Below are 23273 nucleotides of genomic sequence, written 5' to 3' on the forward strand. Positions count from 1 at the left end.
TAAAGAAGCTATTCAACTAAATTGCTTCTTATTGACTTCTGTTACTCAGAATTTATTAAATAATTTTAAGAAAATTTAATTTAAAAATCTGAGCTTTCATGCACCCAAAAGGGGGTTTTCTGTAGGCTCTTCTCTTTATGTATGTATATGTGTGTGTGTGTGTGTGTGTGTGTGTGTGTGTGTGTGTATGAACTGTATTACTTTGTTATTTCCCCTCTAAGAACTCACTTCCAGCCCAGGGCATTAAAAATAATTTATTTGTGTTTGTATAATGAATAGCCTAAAGAAATTTGAATCAAGACACATCTTGGCTTGTAGAAGGCTTTTATTTGTTCACAAGCTCTTATTACTGAAATGTTTTAGAAGTTTCAGAAAAAAATTGAGATTCTAAAGGGAAGTACACAGGACAAGTTTTAATTTTTTAATCTAGTCAAGGGAAACAGCCTTGAATCAATTATCTACAGTTTTCAACATATAATCAAGGATTTTGACAATATTTAGATGTTGAATTGCCAAGCTATTAGCAACCAAGAGATCTGATTATATATCCATATTAATAAACACCTGTCATAATAGCATAACAGATGTTCTAGAAACACAGCTAACCCAAAATGTAAATTTAAAAATTTTGTTCATATTCCTCTACAATGTGATACCTAAATTAAATATTATAATTTATTTGTTTTACTAAAATTCAACTGCTGAAATAATTTCTCTCAGTAGAAAATGTTTATTTTAAATATAAAAGGTTTTCATGGAAAATCAAAACCTATTGCACAAACATTTGAAATTTTCAAAGTACATTAACAAAATACTGATGAGAAGTGTGTGTGTGTGTGTATATATAAAACACACGCATATATATATTACCCAATTTAGGGTATGCTATTTTAAAATTTGTGATAGTACATGTAATTTTAATTGATACTAATATATGTAAGTTACATAAACTAATAGTTTTTTTTAAAGATAACTTTTTTTTTTAATTTACTTATTTAATTTTGGCTGTGTTGGGTCTTCGTTTCTGTGCGAGGGCTTTCTCTAGTTGCGGCAAGCGGGGGCCACTGTTCCTCGCGGTGCGCGGGCCTCTCACTATCGCGGCTGCTCTTTTTGCGGAGCACAGGCTCCAGACGCGCAGGCTCAGTAGTTGTGGCTCACGGGCCTAGTTGCTCCGCGGCATGTGGGATCTTCCCAGACCAGGGCTCGAACCCGTGTCCCCTGCATTAGCAGGCAGATTCTCAACCACTGTGCCACCAGGGAAGCCCAAATTAATAGTTTTTGACAAAAGGCTTATTTGTTGAATACTGGTCCACTCAATACAATGGTTTTATAATGTACTAAACTACTGAAACTAATGTATTCTCTTTCTTCTAGGAACATATTTCATGAAAATAATATAGACAAATAGCATATGTAAAACAATATTGATTATTTGAATAAGTATAATATGTAGTGTATATTACCAAAGAAACAAATGCATGCACAAGACCAAAAATAGTTTCTATCCACAGTTGAGTGGAGGGGTTATTTTATTGTATGGACATGCTTATTTTTCTCAGCACAACTCCAGATATGGAAAATTTCCTATGCACATTTATATAAGGCAGGTATCAATTTAAGAGAGTGTCTACTAGTTAACTATGCCAGATTATTAAAGTATTTGTCTCAAAGAATTTCAACATCATATGCAGATATTATTAATAATGGCATTCATATATCTCTATAGAAATTTGAAGTACACAAAGTACTTTCATATGCATTAACCCATTAAACTCTAGAAATTATTCCATGAGATGGGCAAGACTGACATACTATGCCCTTTTTAAGGAGGTGAGATCTGATACTGAGAGAGGTTAAGTAGAGAATGCCTGTAAGTGACTCCTGTGCCTCATGCCTCAAGCTTACAGCACACTGACGTGAGCATCCAGATTCCTGGTGTTGACAGCGTCACTTTTGACAGAGACCGAAACCAGTCATTAAATGGAGTAGTATAAAAATTCAAGGATGGTGATAAATACAAACAACCGAGGGAGAAATGTTAGGGTGCTACATAAGCTGAATATAGCCTGAATATTGTCTGTAAGGAGACGAAACTTTGTTAATAGAGAAGAGAGTCAGAGATCGATAGATACATACATACATAGATACATACACACACGCATACTTTCAGATGATGGAAAATTAACCATAGTGAATGTTTAAAAATTGATATGGCCATGAAATTTATACCTATTTCCGTTTATTAACAAAGTGTTTTTAACCATACGGTTACATGCTAGAACATTGAGTTTTATGTTAAAGTGCAAATATCATCTTACTATAAATTTAGTTCCTACTGAAGGTTGAAACAGAAAAGTTACTGTTTCTCTTCCTCCCTTCTCTTCTCTCTTCCTCCCTTCTCTTCTCTCTTCCTCCCTCCCTCCCTTTCCACAAAGCCACCAGCCTTCCACAGCTGCTTTTGCAAATTGTCGATTCTGACACCTTAGCTCTTCATAGAAACTCGGTCTTAAGCCTTTTACTCTTTCTCCCTTTGTTAGCTGCTGTCTGTCACTGTAATTATCTGAGAGGGCTCAGTTTGCTCTTCCAACATTTATGCTGTCTTCTCTCTGTAGTGGAGGTGAGTTTTGACATGAACACTGTGGAACATGTTCTTCTCCAGATCTACCTCAATCATGACTGTGGCATTAGGTGTTTTTTCACTTATTTCTTTTCTTCCTCCCTAGTTTGGGTTTAATTAGCAACCTTATTCATTCCTACTTTCATATAAAGAAAAGTTTTCTTCTTCTTCCTCTTTGTTTATTGTGTTTAATTTTTTAAATGTCCTTTTTCTTCCTCCATATTCTAGAATGTATTTATCAGAACATACAATGGTGTCCTAACAAACATGCCAAGTATCTGAACCTAATACTTCATTCTTGTAGGAAATGCCTTCTGTGTTGCTCCAGACAGCAGAGCTAGGGCTACTGTGAGGAATTCAGCAGATTTTTTGCTCAGTTTAAATAAATAGCTAACAGTTAAAGCTGCCAATCTCACACACACACAAAAATCCATCCCTAGGAGTTATGGGCTCCCATGTGGAAATATGAGGTGAGAAAGTTGATAACTATTAGGCTTGGAGGTGGTAGGAATTATTTCCATAGTTGAGAGAACCCAGACTAATTAGCCAGCAAGTTCCCATTCAACTATTAGTTTCTATAATTGTATAGTTCAAAGGCATTTGTGATTATAAAGTATCATGATTCATGTCCACTCTGATTAGCTATTTTTCATTCACTTGTCTCATTTTACTTAGTTTTATCCTTAAATATCATTATGTGTGGTTTATTGTACTTATTGAAGAAAGAAATTAGTTCCTTTGGAAATACTCTGTGGATCACTTCACAACTTCAGCTAGACTTTAAAATGTAAAAATTATATCTTTTTTCTTATCTACATTCAATTTTTGTTACATACTTTCTCCTGTCGATTTCCAATCTTATTACAGATTACTTCTTCAGCTAATACTCCCTGCTGCTCCAACCAAGTATTTTATCATATTACTCAGTTTTATTTTCATCTTACTACTACCCATTTGAAACAATCTTATTATTTTACATGTTTATTTCTTAACTGTATTCCCTATTAGATTTTAAGCTTCAAGAATCCAAATGCCCAGGAACAATTCTGGTCTATGGTTATCTTTAATGAACAAATTCAGGATAAACAAATGATTGAATGTACTATGTTTCTACATTTACATTCATGAAGCTTAAGATATAACAAGGAAGACAGCCTTGTTCATATGGTCCTCCTGTTGGAGTGACATTTCCATTCAGTCACTCTACGTTACAGAGAACAGGAGCCATGCCTTATTCATCTGTCTGTCATATTGCCTAACAAAGCACCTCACACATAATCAATAATCAGTAATTATTTGTCAGATGTATGAGTAATTAACACCCTTCATGGAACTGAAATAGCTTTTCATAAGGAGTCTTAGAAAACTGGAATAGTTCATGATTAGACACAGGAGAAAGAGAGGATGTATTTTTTTTGGTCCGCAAGGAGAATAAAAAAACCTGGCAACCTTGGATAACATAAGCATAGAGAAAGAATCAGAAACATCAGGTTGGATGATCCCCTGTTCTGCCAATTCTTTAATGTGTAAACTTGATTGAGCCACTAGCTTACATGAACATCAGTATTTTTTTTTTTTTTTTGTAATTGGGGCTGATAAGCATTGTTGTTACTATACTGCAGGTTTATTCCATATATCAAAATTAAATAATCTGTAGAAATGGGCTTTTTAGTTTAGAAAATGCCATACAATTGAAACTTACTATTATGGGTAACACTAAAACTTGTGTGAAATCAAGGCTTAGCAATCTGTTTAATCAACAAGTAAAACTAGCAAATGTATTCATTTTTAACTAACAGAGAAATAGTGGGGGGGGAATAGAAGAGAAAGTTCACTGATAATGAACTATCAGAAAAAGAGAGCAAGAAAACAGTCATATTTTAAAATTGCATCAAGAAGAATAAAATACCTGGGAATAAACTCAAAGAGGTGAAAGACCTATACTCTGAAAACTATTAAACACTGATGAAGGAATTTGAAGATGATATAGAGAAATGGAAAGATATCTTATGTCTATGGATTGGAAAAATTTATATTGTTAAAATGTCCATACTACCCAAAGCCATCTACAGATTTAATGCAATCCCCTTTCAAAATACCCAGGACATTTTTCACAGAACTAGAACAAATAATTCTATAATTTCTGTGGAACCACAAAAACCCCAAACTGCCAAAGCAATCTTAAGAAAAAAGAACAAAGCTGGAGGTATCACATGCCCTGACTTCAGACTATACTGCAAAGCTATAGTAATCAAAGCAGCATGGTACTGGCACAAAAACAGACACATAGATCAATGGAGCAAAATAGAGAGCCCAGAAATAAATCCACACACTTATGTTCAATTAATCTACAACAAAGAGGGCAAGAATATACATTGGAGAAACGAAAGTCTCTTAAATATTTAAGTGTTACTTGGAAAACTGGACAACTACATGTAAAAGAATGAAATTATCAATATAAAAATTATCATACCGTGTACAAAATAAACTCCAAATGGATTAAAGACCTAAATGTAAGATCTGAAACTATAAAACTCCTAGAAGAAAACAGACAGAACACTCTGACATAAATTGTAGGAATTTTTTTTTTTTTTTTTGCTCTGTCTCCTAAGGCAAAAGAAACAAAAGCAAAAATAAATAAAGGAGACCTAATTACACTTTCAAATTTTTTGCACAGCAAAGGAAACCATGTACAAAATGAAAAGACAACCTACTGAATGGGAAAAAATATTTGCAAATCATATGACCGATAAGGGGTTAATATTCAAAATATATACACAGCCCATACAACTCAATATCAAAAAATTAACAACCCAGTTACAAAATGAACAGAAGACCTGAATAGACATTTTTCTGAAGAAAATATACAGATGGCCAACAGGCATATAAAAATATCTCAACATCTCTAATTATCAGAGAAATGCAAATCAAAACCACAGTGAGGTATTACCTCACACCTGTCAAAATGGTTATCATCAAAACATCTACAAATAACAAATGCTGGCGAGGATGTGAAGATAAGGGAATCTCAGTACATTGTTGGTGGAAATGTACATTGGTACAGCCACTGTGGAAAACAATTTGAAGTTTCCTCGAAAAACTAAAAATAGAACTACCATATGATCCAGCAATTTCACTCCTGGGTATATATCCAAAGAAAATGAAAACAGTACTTTGAAAAGATCCATGCACCCCAATGTTCATAGCAGCATTATGTACAGTAGCCAATATATGGAAGCAATCTAAGTGTCCATCAACATATGAATAGATAAGGAAGATGTGGCGCATATATACACACACACACACACACACACACACACACACACACACACACACACACACACAATGGAATATTACTCAGCCATAAAAATAAATGAAATTCTGCCATTTGTGACATCATGGATGGACCTAGAGAGTATTATGATTACTGAAAAAGTCAGAGAGAGAAAGAGAAATACTGTTTGCTCTTACTTATATGTGGAATCTAAAAAAATGAAACAAAAGAATGTATATAACAAAACAGAAACAGACTCATAGATACAGAAAACAAACTAGTGGCTACCAGTGTGGAGACAGAAGGTGGGAGGGGCATGATAGGGGTAGTGGATTAAGATACAAACTACTCTGTATAAAATAGGTAAGCAACAAGAATATATTGTACAGCACAGGGAAATGTAGCCATTATCTTGTAATAACTTTAAATGGAGTATAATCTATAGAAAAATTGAATCAGTATGTTATATACCTGAAACTAATACAATACTGTAAATCTACTATATTAAAAACAAACAAACAAAAAAAGAACCAGTAAGAGAGAAAGTATTAGTACCTGATGGGGATTTGTGAGTGGCAACCATGGTGATTATGTTGTCTGAGATTCCTAAATTGGGGCTTCATCCATTTCAAAGCAATAGACTGTGTGAAGTCACAGATGAAATAGAGATGTATGTTTCTATCAAACAGAATATTAGCCAAAACAAAGTGTCATCCTATGTAAATGGATAAGTGAGTCCAATGGTCAGAGACATTATGTCATGAAGCTAATCATTGTTAAAATAGAAACTGTAGCAAAGATATATGCTAGTGCTTGCTAAAAATCTCTTCTCAGGTAGTTGATATGAAATTTTATTTCCAAAAGACAGACTACAGCAGCAGGCCCCCTTCTGGTAGCAGGGTATGGCCATCAGAATCCTCAGTATAAGCAGCAGTTTAAATGACTTGACTCCCCTTCACTTTTGTCCCATTAGGCCCAGCTGAAACCTCTGCAATTCCACCAGCCTGGCCTGGTACACTTTCTCCACAGTTAGTTATCATGTGCATGGCTTAATGGAGGGAACATAACCTTTGAAAAGAAAATTAAATCATTAATCTCACTTTGGTGATCCGAGTCATCTAAGTATGTGGAAAACTATAAAGGATGCCATGCTTATCTCTCAGAAAACAGAGCAGAACCTAGAGTCTTCAGCCCTTCAGGTATTTGCCATGTTTCCAGAAATAGTAGCTGTGTTTAAAAAATAAGTTGGTCTTTAGTTCCTTGAGGTTTTTTTTCTTATTTATAATAGTGTTTTCTGGTTTTCAGTTTTGAATTCACCCTTCACCTTTAGTTCTTTGCTGCTCTAAAAAGTCCCTAAAAATAATTCTTGTTGTCTTTACTATAGCATCTGTGCTCATAGGAATAAACAGTTTTTAGTTGTTCTATAACTTACATAATGATTCCTTCTTTAATATCCCATATCTAAAATGAGGAGAATTAAAAACATGTCCTTCTGGTTATTCATAGTTTCTATTTGGAATTAATTTAGAAAAGGAGAAGGAAGATATGTTATAGATGAGTATAATATGTTGAATGTACATGCATGCACATTAAAAAATTTAGAATAAAACTGTCTTAGGATAATCATCCATTGCCTAATTTAAGTTATTCAAAGATAGTTATCCACTGTGAATTTGACATTTACTTTGAACCTTTTAAAAAATACCTTTTTAAAATTTCTAGCTCCTCTCTTACATGCCTTCTAGTAATCTATTGTTTGATAATACCTAATAGAGGCAAGAATATAAAAGTCAAAATTATAAAGTTTATTTGTGACTAGGGTAAGGGGATTGATTAACTTATCTCTTAAAATGTGTATTTTTGGAAGAACTACGATATGTAAGTCCATGGCTGGTCTCCTCAGTGCTCTTCCTGCCTTCAGGTGCTCGAGGAAACCCAAACATGAATCATCCATTGACTGTTCTCCCAATAACTTAGAGACTAGTTCAAGAGCGAAAACATGTATATGTACATAACTCTAAGGTAGAAAGGGTTGAAGAACCTAAGAGAGGTGCAGGCAAGATGGTAGGAATGTTCAGAGGAACGAAATATTTATCTCCTGCTTTGGGCAACAGGAAAGGTTTTATGGAAAAGATATCATTTGAGCTACACCTTTAAATAGTAATGTCCATACTCGTGCTGTGACATATTCTATTGGAAAGGGAGAAGAAAATATTTGAAATTTTATTTGTTTGCAATCAAACATATAAGAATTGTATTCTTTTTTGTTGTTGTTGTTGTTTTTTAACATCTTTATTGGAGTATAATTGCTTTACAATGGTGTGTTAGTTTCTGCTTTATAACAAAGTGAATCAGTTATACATATGTCCCCATATCTCTTCCCTCTTGCATCTCCTTCCCTCCCACCCTCCCTATCCCACCCCTCTAGGTGGTCACAAAGCACCGAGCTGATCTCCCTGTGCTATGCAGCTGCTTCCCACTAGCTATCTATTTTACGTTTGGTAGTGTATATATGTCCATGCCACTCTCTCACTTTGTCTCAGCTTACCCTTCCCTCTCCCCATACCCTCAAGTCCATTCTCTAGTAGGTCTGCATCTTTATTCCTGTCTTGCCCCTGGGTTCTTCTGAACATTTTTTTTTCTTTTCTTTTTTTTTTAGATTCCATATATATGTGTTAGCATACGGTATTTGTCTTTCTCTTTCTGACTTAATTCACTCTGTATGACATTCTCTAGGTCCATCCACCTCACTACAAATAACTCAGTTTCATTCCTTTTTATGGCTGAGTAATATTCCATTGTATATATGTGCCATATCTTCTTTATCCACTAATCTGTTGATAGACACTTAGGTTGCTTCCATATCCTGGCTATTGTAAATAGAGCTGCAGTGAACATTTTGGTACATGACTCTTTGAATTATGGTTTTCTCAGGATATATGCCCAGTAGTGGGATTGCTGGGTCGTATGGTAGTTCTATTTGTAGTTTTTTAAGGAACCTCCATACTGTTCTCCATAGTGGCTGTAACAATTTACATTCCCACCAACAGTGCAAGAGGGTTCCCTTTTCTCCACACTCTCTCCAGCATTTATTGTTTGTAGATTTTTTGATGATGGCCATTCTGACCGGTGTGAGATGATATCTCATTGTAGTTTTGATTTGCATTTCTCTAATGATTAATGATGTTGAGCATCCTTTCATGTGTTTGTTGGCAATCTGTATATCTTCTTTGGAGAAATGTCTATTTAGGTCTTCTGCCCATTTTGGTTTGGACTGATATTGAGCTGCATGAGTTGCTTGCATTTTTGGAGATTAATCCTTTGTCAGTTGCTTCATTTGCAAATATTTTCTCCCATTCTGAGGGTTGTCTTTTGCATTCCTATACACTAATGATGAAAAATCTGAAAGTGAAATTAAGAACACACTCCCATTTGCCATTGCAACAAAAAGAATAAAATATCTAGGAATAAACCTACCTAAGGAGACAAAAGACCTGTAAGCAGAAAATTATAAGACACTGATGAAAGAAATTAAAAATGATACAAACAGATGGAGAGATATACCATGTTCTTGGATTGGAAGAATCAACATTGTGAAAATGACTCTACTACCCAAAGCAATCTACAGATTCAATGCAATCCCTATCAAACTACCAATGGCATTTTTCACAGAACTAGAACAAAAAATTTCACAATTTGTATGGAAACACAAAAGACCCCGAATAGCCAAAGCAATCTTGAGAAAGAAAAACGGAGCTGGAGGAATCAGGCTCCCTGACTTCAGGCTATACTACAAAGCTACAGTAATCAAGACAGTATGGTACTGCCACAAAAACAGAAATATAGATCAATGGAACAGGACAGAAAGCCCAGAGATAAACCCATGCATATATGGTCACCTTATCTTTGATAAAGGAGGCAAGAATATACAGTGGAGAAAAGACAGTCTCTTCAATAAGTGGTGTTGGGAAAACTGGACAGCTACATGTAAAAGAATGAAATTAGAACACTCCCTAACACCATACACAAAAATAAACTCAAAATGGATTAAAGACCTACATGTAAGGCCAGACACTATAAAACTCTTAGAGGAAAACATAGGCAGAACACTCTATGACATCAATCACAGCAAGATCCTTTTGACCCACATCCTAGAGAAATGAAAATAAAAACAAAAATAAACAAATGGGACCTAATGAAACTTAAAAGCTTTTGCACAGCAAAGGAAACCATAAACAAGACAAAAAGATTTGTATTCTTAACGGTATTTAATATATGACTGACACTGGTACTGCCCTGCATATCTCAGGCAAGAGATTTCAATGGCCTAGAAGAACTGATTATAGTGCCTTCACTTGTTCAGTAGCTTTCAACATATCACAATTAATGTACCTGGTTAACTGGATTTATGAATTGCATTATCTAGTTTTAACTAAGCTAACCTAACCTTCATTAAATAGGATACATTGCTTTAAAATTTTCAGAAAAAACAAACAAACCAAAAAAACAAACAAACAAACAAACAAAATGAAAACATGGATTGAGGATCATTAGAAGACAAGCTCAAACAAAAAACAAGGAGTCAGAGTTAACAATTCTCTATTCCTAGAAGGAGTTATTGGTGAGCCATATTACAAAGGAGGATCAATGATGATCTAATCAAAACTGACAAGAACTGGACTAATAAAATTAATTATCAAGAAGACTGCTTGAATTATGGATTTACATTCCCTAATACTCATGTTAAATTTCTCCTTAAGGGAATATTGCATCTTGAGATTGTTTTAATGACATTATCATTAGCAAGATATTTAAAATAGTTTCTTTTATCTTTAATTGATCTCTTTACAATTTACATTTCTGTATATGTTTTGTAATATACATAATTTATTACCACGGTAGTACACACGTTACCTAAATAAATAACATATATAGAAGATTAAGGTAAAACATGTGTTATTCTGTGCTTGACAGTGTAGGATGCATAAAGGCCCCAAAGCAACCTATTTGGCTATGAATATGAATGTTTTGCTGATTAAAACACCAAAAGTTCAATATGAAGAGGCCTTCAGAATGCCAGCTCCTAGCATAAGCATATTTGCCTTCTTGGAGCTAATCCCATGGAACAGGCACAATCTTAATGATTTTAGCCTCTGGGAAGGTGTCATTTTTTTCCAACTGGGGGGTAGATAAAAGTTATTCAGCACCAGAGTCTAAGCCATAGAAATGAATTTTATGAGCTTCCTCTTGAGAGGTGCAAATTTGGATTTTATTCAGAGTAACCATCCTATCATGTGGCCATTAATTTTCTCATTTCCTATTCTTTTCTTGCTAAATAACCCCCACACTTAATTGGAGTCCCAGTGTCTCACATTTCAAAGAACATTTTCAAAAAAGAAACACTGGGGTTTGGAGAAGAGTTCTAGGCCGGAGAGAAAGGCAGCTATCTGAGTCAAGTTTGATATGCTCACATGCCATCATTAAAGTTTTCTAAAGAATTTCAGGAAACATTTGAGGCCTATTTTCAGAAAGAGAGAACTGGCAGGCCTTGAATGAAATAGACCCCCTGTAGAAAAGGGTGGAGGAGGTGTGTGCTAGAACACATCCTGACACCATGGCCCAAGGCACACTGCTGGGGCAGCACCAAAGCACTCACACCTAACAAAGAGCAACACGATCTAAGAAAGTTACAAAAGAAAAAGGAAGGAAGGAAAAAGAAAAATCTCAGCCCTGACTTTTCTTTCCTATGTGTTTCTATTGTAATTTTGGTTTAATCAGAAAAAAATTATTAAGTATACAATTCTAAACTAGGTTATGGTCCTTTTAATATATTTCAGTCTGATATCACCATGTGACCCTCTAGACAGAGCCATACAGTATAAAAGCAGGTCCAAATACCTGGGTGTGGTATGAGTTTATTTTATCCCCAAGGCAAGAGATTTTTAGGGCCAAGGCTGGCACGTACAGACAAGAGGGTGGATCACACAGCTGGGCATAATACTGGATGACTGCTATTTTACAATAATATTGTTTTAACTTTTACTTGAGGAGGCATTACATATGTTGTCTCACGTAGGATTAGCTAAATAGTTGAATATTAGGCCAGATGGGGGGAGAAAGTAAAAAATAATGTGTTTGTCTGAACTAGCACTGATTATTTCACTCAAGTTTTAAAATCATACCCTTTACTTAAATAGAAATCAGCTTTGGGTCACTGTACAATAAAATAATTCAATATAGCAAATCAATGGAGGGCAGCAATAGTGGCACATTAACAAAAAGACTAGCTACAGAAATCAGTATATCTCAAGTCATACTCAATCTGAATGAGCCCACTGAAAATGGTAGGCCTTATAGTGTCCTAATATTTAATAAACTGCAGCTATATCTGACTAGACTAGGGGAGGGAGGGCATGCCAAAAATTTACTGGCAGTTTTTATCATCTCCAAAACATCAAGATCAGATACTGGTGGCAAGCCAGACACTTGAACCCCCTCTGTACTCAATCTATTAGCTGTGATAAGCCTTTACTAAGTTAGTGGCCTTTTCACCCCCTGTATGTTTCTTCAACTGGACCTTAGGATAACACTGGACCATGACCAGATTTAAAAGTGAGTTGGTATGGTGGTTTTAAGAAGGTCTAAATGTCGAATAATAAAAGCTAAATTATATTATTTTCATAAATTGAAAATGATTATTTTCTGAGCCCCAAAATTTGGTCTGATATTAAAGGAACAAGAGCAGCCCGTATATCACAGTCGTTTAAGGGGAAGCTGGAAAAAGCGCCCAGGCTCTGTAAGAGATCGTGTACATGATTAATGCCGAGGCCACTGCCAACAGGAAAAAGAGGGACTGCCACAGTCGGAGAGTGTGATTGTATTTACAGTGCATTGGCTTTGGTTAATGTGTGTGCTCAGAGAAGTAATGTACAGAGGGCGAGAAAAGACCTGTTTTCAAATGTTGGTGCTGAGTATGGATTTTCCATTATGTCCTGAGAAAGTATCGATGAATAATGACATACAGTCTTATTTTTTGGTGGTGGTGGGATTTGCTGCTGCTGGAGGGGTACTTTCCCGTGAATGAGGGGACGTACAAACGGATTTCCTTGTCAATTTTCACCCCCCATGTGAGTCTGGAGAGCCGCCACTGAGACGTTTATCCCTTATTTCACAGTTTCTTAACCAGTTGCTTCCAAGAGGTTTCTTAAATGATTGCAACCATAGTGTCTCTAAATGACCCCTTTAAGTAAGCAGCAGCTATACTTTTTGAATGTCTCATGAAAACAAGTTTCAGAGTTTTCAAGGCCTGTAGGTCCAAAAGAAAAAAATGAATATTTATAATAATCATCTGAAAACCGTTCCCCATCTCCCCCAGAAGAGGACTTCTCCTCTCATTTTTCCCCATGTTTGACTTTGACATGCTTTCAGGCATTGGTTGTGTGTGTTTCACGGGCAGCCCCAGGAGGAGAGAGAGGCATGCTAAAATCACTGTGTGCTTGATGGGGAAAGAGAAGCAGCAGGGACAAAAATAGTCTCTCTGGGTAACTCTGGTTTTCCCAGATCTTCAGATTCCTTCAGGCCCCACCCTTTGATATGAATTGTAAGGAAAGGAATATACAGCTAGCAAACCATTAAGCACCAAGAACCTGAAACTTTCGCTGGCAGTTGTAAAAGTAAAGAACTAGCGAGCTGCAGAAGCAACCACCAGAGTGCTGTCAATTTGTTCAAGCTGATTTGGTCTAAGTCCAGGAAAACCAGTAGTTCCCTCACAGGAGCCAAGCCTGACTACTTGGTCGTGACTCTTGAGGATTACGGCAGCCTGAATAATGGCTCTCCAAGGTGCCCACCTCCTGATCCTCAGAAGCTGTGACTATTGCCTTCTCTGGCAAAAGAGACTTTGTATATGTAATTACATTAGGGATATTGAGATGGGAAAATTATCCTGGGTTATCTGGGTAGGCCTGATATAATCACAGAGGTCCTCACAAGAAGGAGCAAGAAATCAGAAAGGAGAAGGCCATAGATGTGATGACAGGCAGCAATTGCAGTGATGTGCTCAGAAGACAGAGGAAGGAGCCCCAGCTAAGGGACACAGGTGCCCACTAGAAGCTGAAAAGGGCAAAGGAATGGATTCTGCCCTCAGAGCCTCCAGAAGGAACCAGCCCTGCCAAGCCCTTGACTTTAGCCTGGTGAAAATTCTTTAGAACTTCTGACCTCTAGAACTGTACAATGATATGTGTGTTGTGTTAAGCCCCTGAGTTTGTGACAGTTCGTTACAGCAGCAGTAGGAAATGAATAAAATGACTCTTCTTGAAGAAAGATTAAGAGGACAATTGATTAAATATAGAGGGAGCCGTGGGAATCAGCATCCATGCAACTACCAACTATAGTTTTCTCTTTTGGTTGATACAGGCATTTCCTTGCCATTACAAAAGTGGTTGATAGTGACAATGTTTCTTAGATGTCTATGATCTTTAGGTGAGATAGTAAAACAGCTTATTTTATTACTCAAAAATTGGGCTGAGTTCACTAGAAAAAACTTAGACTTATACACCACCATTTTCAACAGTGCTACAGTTCTCAAATGAACATTAATGGCTTCATTTTTGGTTCTAGCAGACTTCTGATGGTCAGTCATGGGCCCCCATCACTGGGCTACATCTCTCTCTGAACCAAAACTCAAAAATCCAGTTGAGGGGGAAAAAAACAATTGTGATTTTCTTTTTCCCTACATATATCTTCTTTCAGCCCCAAGTAGAATGGGAAAAAAAAGGGAGAAAGAGAAAGATAAATGTTAGGTTACTGATAAGAAACATTCATCAAAAAAGAGATTATTTATTTCATAACCCTTGGGAATGTTCAGATAGACAGATAATGATGCTTTAATAGGACCCCACTCAGGTCAATGGCTAAGAATCTCTGCTCTTGTATATTTCTTTGTAGTATATGAAATATTCCACTGATTCAGAGCTATCCATTGAATTTCAGTGTTTCAAGATGCATACTGACAGAAAACTTATGACAGTTTCCATCTACATGATTTCTTTTTAATTGGCTCTGAAAGTACCAATGACTTAAACTCCTTGCTTTTAAATTTAGACCAACTGATATTCATATAGCTTGGAGAAAAGTTAAGGGACTTTGAGCTTCTAAGCTTTTGATTCTTGTTTATAGGACAAAGATAATAGATTCTAGGAGCAGAATGAGCATGTAAGGCTGCATAAATTGATATGCACAATTATGGGAGTATCCATGATATGAATGGCAACTCTTAAATTTGTGCAGTGAACAACCTGCACAACACTATGCAGCAATGCCGGGTATGAGAAAATTGAGTAACTTAACAGTGTCTGGAACATAGTAAGCACACAAAAAGCTTGTTATGTATTCTTTCAGTACAAAATTACATAGGAAAGTAGTAAAATCTTCACACTTAGGAAGAACTGAAGAAGGTTGTCTATCTGTTTTACTAAAGACAAAAAGAAGAATGTCTGGCTAGGTGACCTCTTCTTTGCCTACAACTTGGAAACAAATGAACTTTGCTAAATAAGGTCTATCCCTATATAATTATATAGAATTATAATTAAGGAATTCTAATTCTTCTGCTTCCACCTAGACGTTTAGCGTTTTGGGTTCTTTAAGGGTATTCCATGAAATCTCCGCCAAATTTTACAATCTGTCTAGGATTTGAAACAACACTAACAGGTGGAGAGTAAATTAGAAAATTTGAGAGTTAAGAATAGACAAAAGATTTATGTCTCAGTGTTTTTTTAGAAAATTAGTTTTTACATTTGAGGAAGGGAATTCCTACTTCAAACACACACACACACACACACACACACACACTCGTGCACGCACACAGAGCCCATATACACACAAACAACAACAACTGCAGCAGCAACAATAATAATATTAAAATAATATTAATAACTTTAAAAGTATTCTCCCCAGGCTGATCCCCCAAAAGATCTCTAAAATAAGCCCTATCCTTGTTTCATAAACAAACACAACATTGAACATGAAAGGCTATTATCACCATGCACAAAGTAAACTTACGTAATTTTTATTTTTAATAATAAACCATCTACATAGTGACAATTTCAAAACAAAAGATAGAATTGGTCTTTTGCCCAGGCAAAGTACATCTCCTATAATTTCAGCTGTATTGGTGAAGAGACTTGGGATTTTCCCAATATTTCCCCACCTACTTGGTGACATCCAAAATTCCCTTCACAGGGAGCACACACTTTCGTTGCTAAAACGACAAAAGAAAATATAGGATTTTAGCACCTCTGGGACTGTATATAGAGGAAATGCTATGAGTTCATAAAACCCTGTTTTCTCTTCTTCCTGTGCCCAGATAGAATACTTCTTCCAGCTTTCTTTGCAGTTACATGAGTCTATGTGTCTGGATTCTGGAATACGGGTGGGAGTGATGTGTTCTAATTCTTATCCTGATCCCTAAAATTTCCCATGAGATCCTCACTCATTTTCCATGTCAGGTGTCTGGATGCAGTGAATCCTTCTGAGGGCTGTGAAGCCTTAGAGGTTAGGTTATCTTACAATGAGAAGGAGCCTGAGTTCTTAAATGACTGTGTGGTACGTGACCCATCACCCACAATCCACCTTGACTGTGATGTGAGAGAGGAATAACCTTTATTGGGTTAAGCCCTTAAGATATTTTTATGTTGTTCTTATAGCAGCCAGGCTATTCTGAATAATATGGAATGAGAGGAGCCGAAATGAAAAAGTATACATATGCAACGTTCAGACAATATTTTCCCTCCTTCATGGGGCAACACCTTTTTCAGACTTGAATCTCAAAGATTCCTCAGGATACTAATTACTTAGGATGGTTGTTAGCTGATAACTCACTACCTTATTTCCCAAGGACTTTTATAGGGGCCTCAAAACTTGAGAATGACACTTTACAAGAGAAAGTAACACCCAGAGGGAGAGAGTTGCCTAATTCAAGTTTCATGTTTCAATGGTACAGAAACAGTACGTCCTTGCTTGAGTCTGGCATCTCTCTTTATCTCATCATTTTCAGCTGCTTCCATGATAATTACTTTTTTCTTTTGTATCTGAAGTCAGAATTATAAGTAAGAGAATTCTGACAGTACCCTTGTAGAGCTAAATCATTAATCTTGGGATGTTTATAACACCAAAAAGACCTGTCATTAAATGTAATTCAACTCCTTAAAATCAGTTAAAGAACAACCTTGAACAACAATAACACGTACACACACACACAGTTTATAGGAATATATATATTTATATTTTTTTATTAGTAAAAGGATATTATGGACAAGGCTGTACAGAGTTATATTGTCAGCAGGTGTAAGAAGGAACTCAATCATCAGTTCATATTGTCTGGCAAGTGCTATAATTATTAAATAAAAATTCAAAAGGTACATTTTTATAAAATATTTGTAAAGGGATTAGGAAAATAAAAAATAAAATTTGCTGAGCACCTAATGTGTGCCAAATATTGTGTAAAATACATGATTTTATGTATCCTTACCATGTGGCAAGTAACACAATTATTTTAACGAAGAGAAAATAAGCTCAGACCAACAAACTCATTTACCCGAGGCTACATGGCTAATAAGTATTAGGACGCAGACAAAATGTATTTCCCAAGTCCGTATTCATTTCACTCTACTTTATTGCAGCACTAAATTTGAGTGTTAGAATTAAATAACTATGTCTAAAGCTGAGATTCTCAGGTAAAAGTTCTATTTGTTGTATTATAAATAAAAATCAACATTCAGTCTCTCATCCTGGTATGGCATTTATAGCGGTTGAGTTTTGAATTTAGTGATTAGAATCCAGGGAGAAAGGGAGAGGGAGGAAAGGTACCAAGAAAAGTAATAAAGAAAAGTTACAAGATCTCAAGAAAGAAATCTCAAAACCGTGGGCTACTGGTGCTATTTCAACACTTTGACGAGACTCAAAAAGCCTGTGTAATGTAGCACATTTTTATTTCATTGGGTCTGGGACACAGATTTGGTTTGTGTTCCTTGAGGCTGTTGTGTGTGAGCAGGTCACTGCTGGGGGCCCTCCTTGCCACCTAGTGTCTAAATCTAACCCTCCTCTTTGCTCTCCATTGCATTCACAGTAACTCTCACCAGTGTCTAAGGAGATCTTTTTAAATATTTTAATGTCATCTTAGTGTATTTTATTGGAAGTAGTGTAGAATAGTCATTAAAAGCAGATTCTGTAGCTAGACTACCTGAGTTCAAATCCCATCTCTGATACCTAATCACTGTGTAACTTGATAAAATATATATTTAATATCTCTTTCCCTCAGATTTCTCACCTGCAAGATAAGGATAATAATAATTCTAAATTCGTAGGATTATTATAATGATCAAATTCATTTGTGTATGGGATAGTACCTAGCACACAGAAAATACTAAGTGTGTTAACTACTATTATGGACCATAATATAGGCTATCATTGTTTTCATCTCTTAAGTTAACCACAATGTCATGAGACTTATTCTATAAAAATATAAAGGAGAAAAGGATTAAAGGGAAACTTTTTGGTCATGAAAGGGGGAATAATATTACGTTATCAAAGATTTAGGGGCTACAAAGTGCAAAAGATATAAACAAGCCTTTTGTTTTATTTTTAATCAGTAGCAGAAAATACCAAGTCGTTTCAAAGATATTCTCTGTCCCTAAAAAGAGAAAATAAGTCCCCGAAACTTATTTGATATTTTCTATTATCAAACCAGATCTCTAGTTAGTTGAGCTTTACTGATCAGCTGTATCATCTTCTTGCTTCTCGTGCTGATCAGGAGAAGGGAGGGGTGGATGCCAGAAATTGAGACAGGACAGGGAGAGGAGTGAGAATCACGTTTGGGGCAGTATCAAAAATGTCTGAGAAGTTTGTGTTGTACCAATAAATCAAGTTTCAAAGGCATCCCTTTCACTTGTTAATAAAATTGTCTATGGCATCAACATCACTGGGTTATTTCAGCCTTTCTCATTATACCTTCTAAGCTCTAACTTAAGAGATTAACTGGCAGACTGTCTACTCCAGGGCTTGGTCTGCCCTCCTTTTTGAGGAGATAGATTATTATTGTAACCACTGTTTATGAAAGATTTCTGGCCTCTGGTTTCCTTAAAATACTTCCAAAGTCTACCCGCTCCTCCTCTGGGTATCTTTCTCTGTAGGATCCAAACTCAATGATTTAAGACACAAGCTGCTGACAGAGATCCTGAGAGCCCATTATGAAAATGAAGGCAGAAACAACCTTTGAATGTGTTTTCCAATTTAAAAAGCCTTCATTACCTAGCACATTTCAGGCTGAGAATGTTAAAATTTTATCATAGTTTCAGTAATTGCAGCTTCCTCTGGAACTTGGCATAATATGGAATCATTTGTAAACTGTATATTTTGTTTGGCACTCAGTAGGAAGCTTGCCAGGCAATACATTTAATTAGGAGCATGAGGAGAAGAGAATAATTGTAGTCTGTCGCAATATATTATTGTTACTTTTAAGTTCTATATGTGTTTAAGATAGTGGTCTCATAACAAGGTGTGTATTTAAAGCTAGAGGTAATTTCCTTTTCATCAGCCCAGGGTTTTTATATGGGGAAATATATTATTCTGAGGGGAAGGGTACATTAGCTACATTATCCCTTAGATAAAACTCTTTGTCCATTGTTTAAGCTAAGTGAGCATTAGCCACTCTCCTTAGTAACAAATTTTGTCCGTTGTTTAAGACCTTGAAAATTGATGCATTGCCTTTTGGGAGCTTGGACAGCTTTATTTAAGTTTAACTTTCTCTGGAGATGCATAGACATAATGAAATGCAGTGCCTGTCTTGAACATAACCATGTACATAACATCTAGTCCTGCCTGATGCGTAAAGTAAATTTGATAAGAGCAACTCAAAAAAAATTGTAATGATTAATGTTGATTTTTTTAGAAAAATTCAAAGCAACCTGTGTCAACAGATTCAAAGAGGAGAAGTATGGTGATAACCATCTACTGAGGCCAGGTTTTCATCCTCTTAGCCGTGAGGTTCCATTTTTACAGGAAAACTTGCTTGTAATGTATTTGAGAGGCCCCATGAATAAAATGCAGTGAAAGGGCCTTTTTGACATATTAGTCACAAGTGATTTGATGTTCAGGTTTTCAGGTGTAGAATACTCTGATCATCTTCCTTTGCATGAATCCCTCTATCTTGTATTAGTATAGAATGATAGTCCCTAAGTGAACAGAGGTTTTTCTCTTAACAACACATCTTATTAGATTTAACATCAGCACATCTACGCTCAAGACTGGTCCAAGATGTAAATAAGATATTGGACAAAGATTGTGTCCATTCCCCTTCTCTTCAACTCCACTGTATTTTGGCCTCTCAAAATCTCCCTTTCCTCACCCTGACTGGCTTATTCCTTCTTCCCACCTTCCTCACTCATCTTACTCCCGGCAAAGCATCAAAACAATTGCATTAGTGGGTGATTTCTTCAGGGTCCTATTCTCTGTTAGGAACAAGGAACAGAAACCACATAATTGGAATAGCCAGTGTGTCGATACTCAGTAGAGGGTTAGGAATTGGACATAAAGGAATAAGGAGAGGAGCAGTTTTAGGTGGATGGAACATTTATATTCATTCAGGTCAGTTATTCATTTATTTTTGAGGAATGAGAAGACAGAAAAATATCTCCTTATCTTATCCCACTCCAACTATGTAAGAAGTGTACTTCTTTCTTAACTACATTGCAAATCCCTAAATAAACCTAACTTTTATTCCATGGCATTAGAAAGCAAAATTATCTTAAAATAACAAGCACAAAAATAACAACTTATTGAATGCTTACTTTGTTTAAAACAATGTTCTGAGCACTTCGTGGAAATTAAATCATGCAGTCCCTAGAATGACTCCATGTGGTGGGTGCTCCTATTTCCTATCACTGGGAGACTGGGGCATAAAGTGGGCATCTATCTTGTTTGACTTACACAAATGGTAAGAAGCAGTCTGTTTGGGGAAATAGTCCAAGATAGTGTGACTCCAGATTCATACTCAACTACTCTGATATTACTATGAAATAATTGTGGAGGAGAGGTAATGTGATAAAAACAAAGTACAGTTAACCAAAAGACTGTAAAAAAAAAAATTAAAAATAGGAGGATTAACAGCATCCCTGCTAATCAAAGTACACTGTTGGACATATAAAATGTCCAAAATCTCATGTTTCCACCCAGAATGAAGAAAATACCTTTGCCTTCAGGGGTCTACATCCACCAAAAGTATCTCTGGGCTAAGGTTTATTGTACAAAATACATGGGAATGAAGATCAAATGGAGTCCATCTTCTTGGCAAAATATCCTGAATCTTAACAAAATTGGCCTTCCTTTTTTTTTTTAATTTTTCATTTAATACTGGAATCTAATCATGGCCTGTTTAAAACTGAAGTATGTAAAACCAATGGCTTATACTTTCGGGTACAAATCTTGTGTGTGTGTGTTTGTGTGTGTTTGTATCTTAGCATGAACCACTGCAACAAACATGTATTCTTTTATTTTAAGGGGAAAAGGACCACTGAAGCATACAACTGATGTGATCTATGCAGCTAAAATGATATCAGAATCAGGATCAAGGATGGACGTCCTTGCTCGGCAGATTGCCAACCAGGTGAGTTCTTTACAAATGGATGTGATGAAAGTTCATGGTAATTGCTCTCTGTCATTTGACATTGTTTAAAACAAAGTTGAATTTTTACTCTGTTGGATTGTTTTTTCCTAAATTATTATTGAATTATTTTTAATGTTTTTTGCATAATTAACACACAAGTAGTGGAAAATTTATTCTGAGGAAGTTTATTTCTTGGTGCTTTATTATTACTACTATTATCATTATTATTATTATTTAGGGCTGGATTATTTTTAAGATTTTTGAGCTTCAAATGTATTCAAATTATTCTAAATATCAGCTTTTTGAGTTTCAGATATACTCAAATTATTTTAATTGGCTGTAATACCCAATGTTAGTATTCTTTTTCTTAATATCTCAGATTTCTTATTTTTGCTCTTCAAAATTAGTGCTTTTCAAAAGTATGTTAGGTTTTCTGTGTAAACAATATGTTCTGGCATTCTATGTAAAACTGTGAGACAAATAGTAATTAGTAGAATACTAGAATACTGAAGTGAAGATATAAAATGTAGGAAGTATTTAATCCTTATAGATGCTCTAAATACTTGGTTTCCTTTCTTTAGATTTCTCATGTCTCTATTCCAGTTTTCTAAGCAGCAGCTACATTATTAGAGTTACCTTTTGCTTAACTTTATTTGAGAAATCTGTCAGTTTCTTTAATTAATGTACTGAGATATCCAATTACTATTTCAAACGGAGATATAGTATTCCTTTGCAGGTTTTACATTATTCAACTCCATAATACATATTTATCTATCTTTGGGGAAAAAAAAACACTTGTCTTTTTGAATCTGAAACTACTTCATATCTTTTTGTACATATACTTTAAGAGAAACTTTATTAGGCTACTTACTATTATTTTATCTTTTTATCCTCTTTTTCTTGGAACCTGAGGAACTTTCTCTTATTAGATATTATATTTTTGGATATAAGGGAAGAGAAATAAACAAGGAAAAATAATAACAGAGACAAATATTTTAAAACATTCTTGAATATATATATATATTCACATATATGGTCATATATATTTTTTCAAGTTCTTGCTACATTAAGCATTATAAACATTTTATTAATCTCTTTAGTATCCAGCATTTACAGTTAAAAACAAACTCTATTCTAATATAATTCAAAATCTATTATGAATAAATGACTGAAACCCAAATCTGCCCATGGTTTTCTGTGTTTTAGAATTTTATTGCATTCACTTTTATGAGACAAAATAGTAGTAGGATAAATGAAACCATAATACATTAAACAAATTTATGTGTTCTAATAACTTTTTAAATACTTAATGATTCTTAGCAGTGTACTTGTTTATTTTAGAATGCACAATTTTCAAAGTCCAAATAATTCTGTCACTTTGAAGTTGTCCTTTTCTTCTTGACTGATATTCTTCTTTAATTAGATTAGGTCACCTTGCAGTAGGTACTTCTATAACATAGCTGTATTAAATTATGCTGTTGTTTTTAACATTATTCACATTGCATGGAAGAAAGCAAAAGTATTGTCTCACTTCCATATAACTTTGACATTTTAAAAGAAGCTTAAAGAAACAGTCACTGACTAATGAAGAATTATGGATGACTCTCTTTGGCCTTTTCCATTTCATATAGTAAAGTAGTTTCAAATGATATATTTAATTTTCATCTGAATAAATACGGTTCTGAAGAATCAGAATTGAATCACTTATTATAGTGATTATCTGGGAA

At 35.2% G+C, this 23273-nt stretch overlaps 1 protein-coding gene across 1 annotated transcript in view; it reads left to right on the forward strand.

Moving 5' to 3' along the window:
• The window catches only part of CTNNA3 (catenin alpha 3), a 1729751-nt gene that overhangs the window by 1636207 nt on the left and 70271 nt on the right, over positions 1 to 23273 (forward strand). Inside the window, 1 exon segment of the mRNA XM_036828186.1 lies at positions 21441 to 21546. Within this exon segment, the coding sequence (XP_036684081.1) occupies positions 21441 to 21546 (106 nt within the window).

Source organism: Balaenoptera musculus, chromosome 16 (assembly GCF_009873245.2).
Source record: "Balaenoptera musculus isolate JJ_BM4_2016_0621 chromosome 16, mBalMus1.pri.v3, whole genome shotgun sequence".
Lineage (NCBI taxonomy): Eukaryota > Metazoa > Chordata > Mammalia > Artiodactyla > Balaenopteridae > Balaenoptera > Balaenoptera musculus.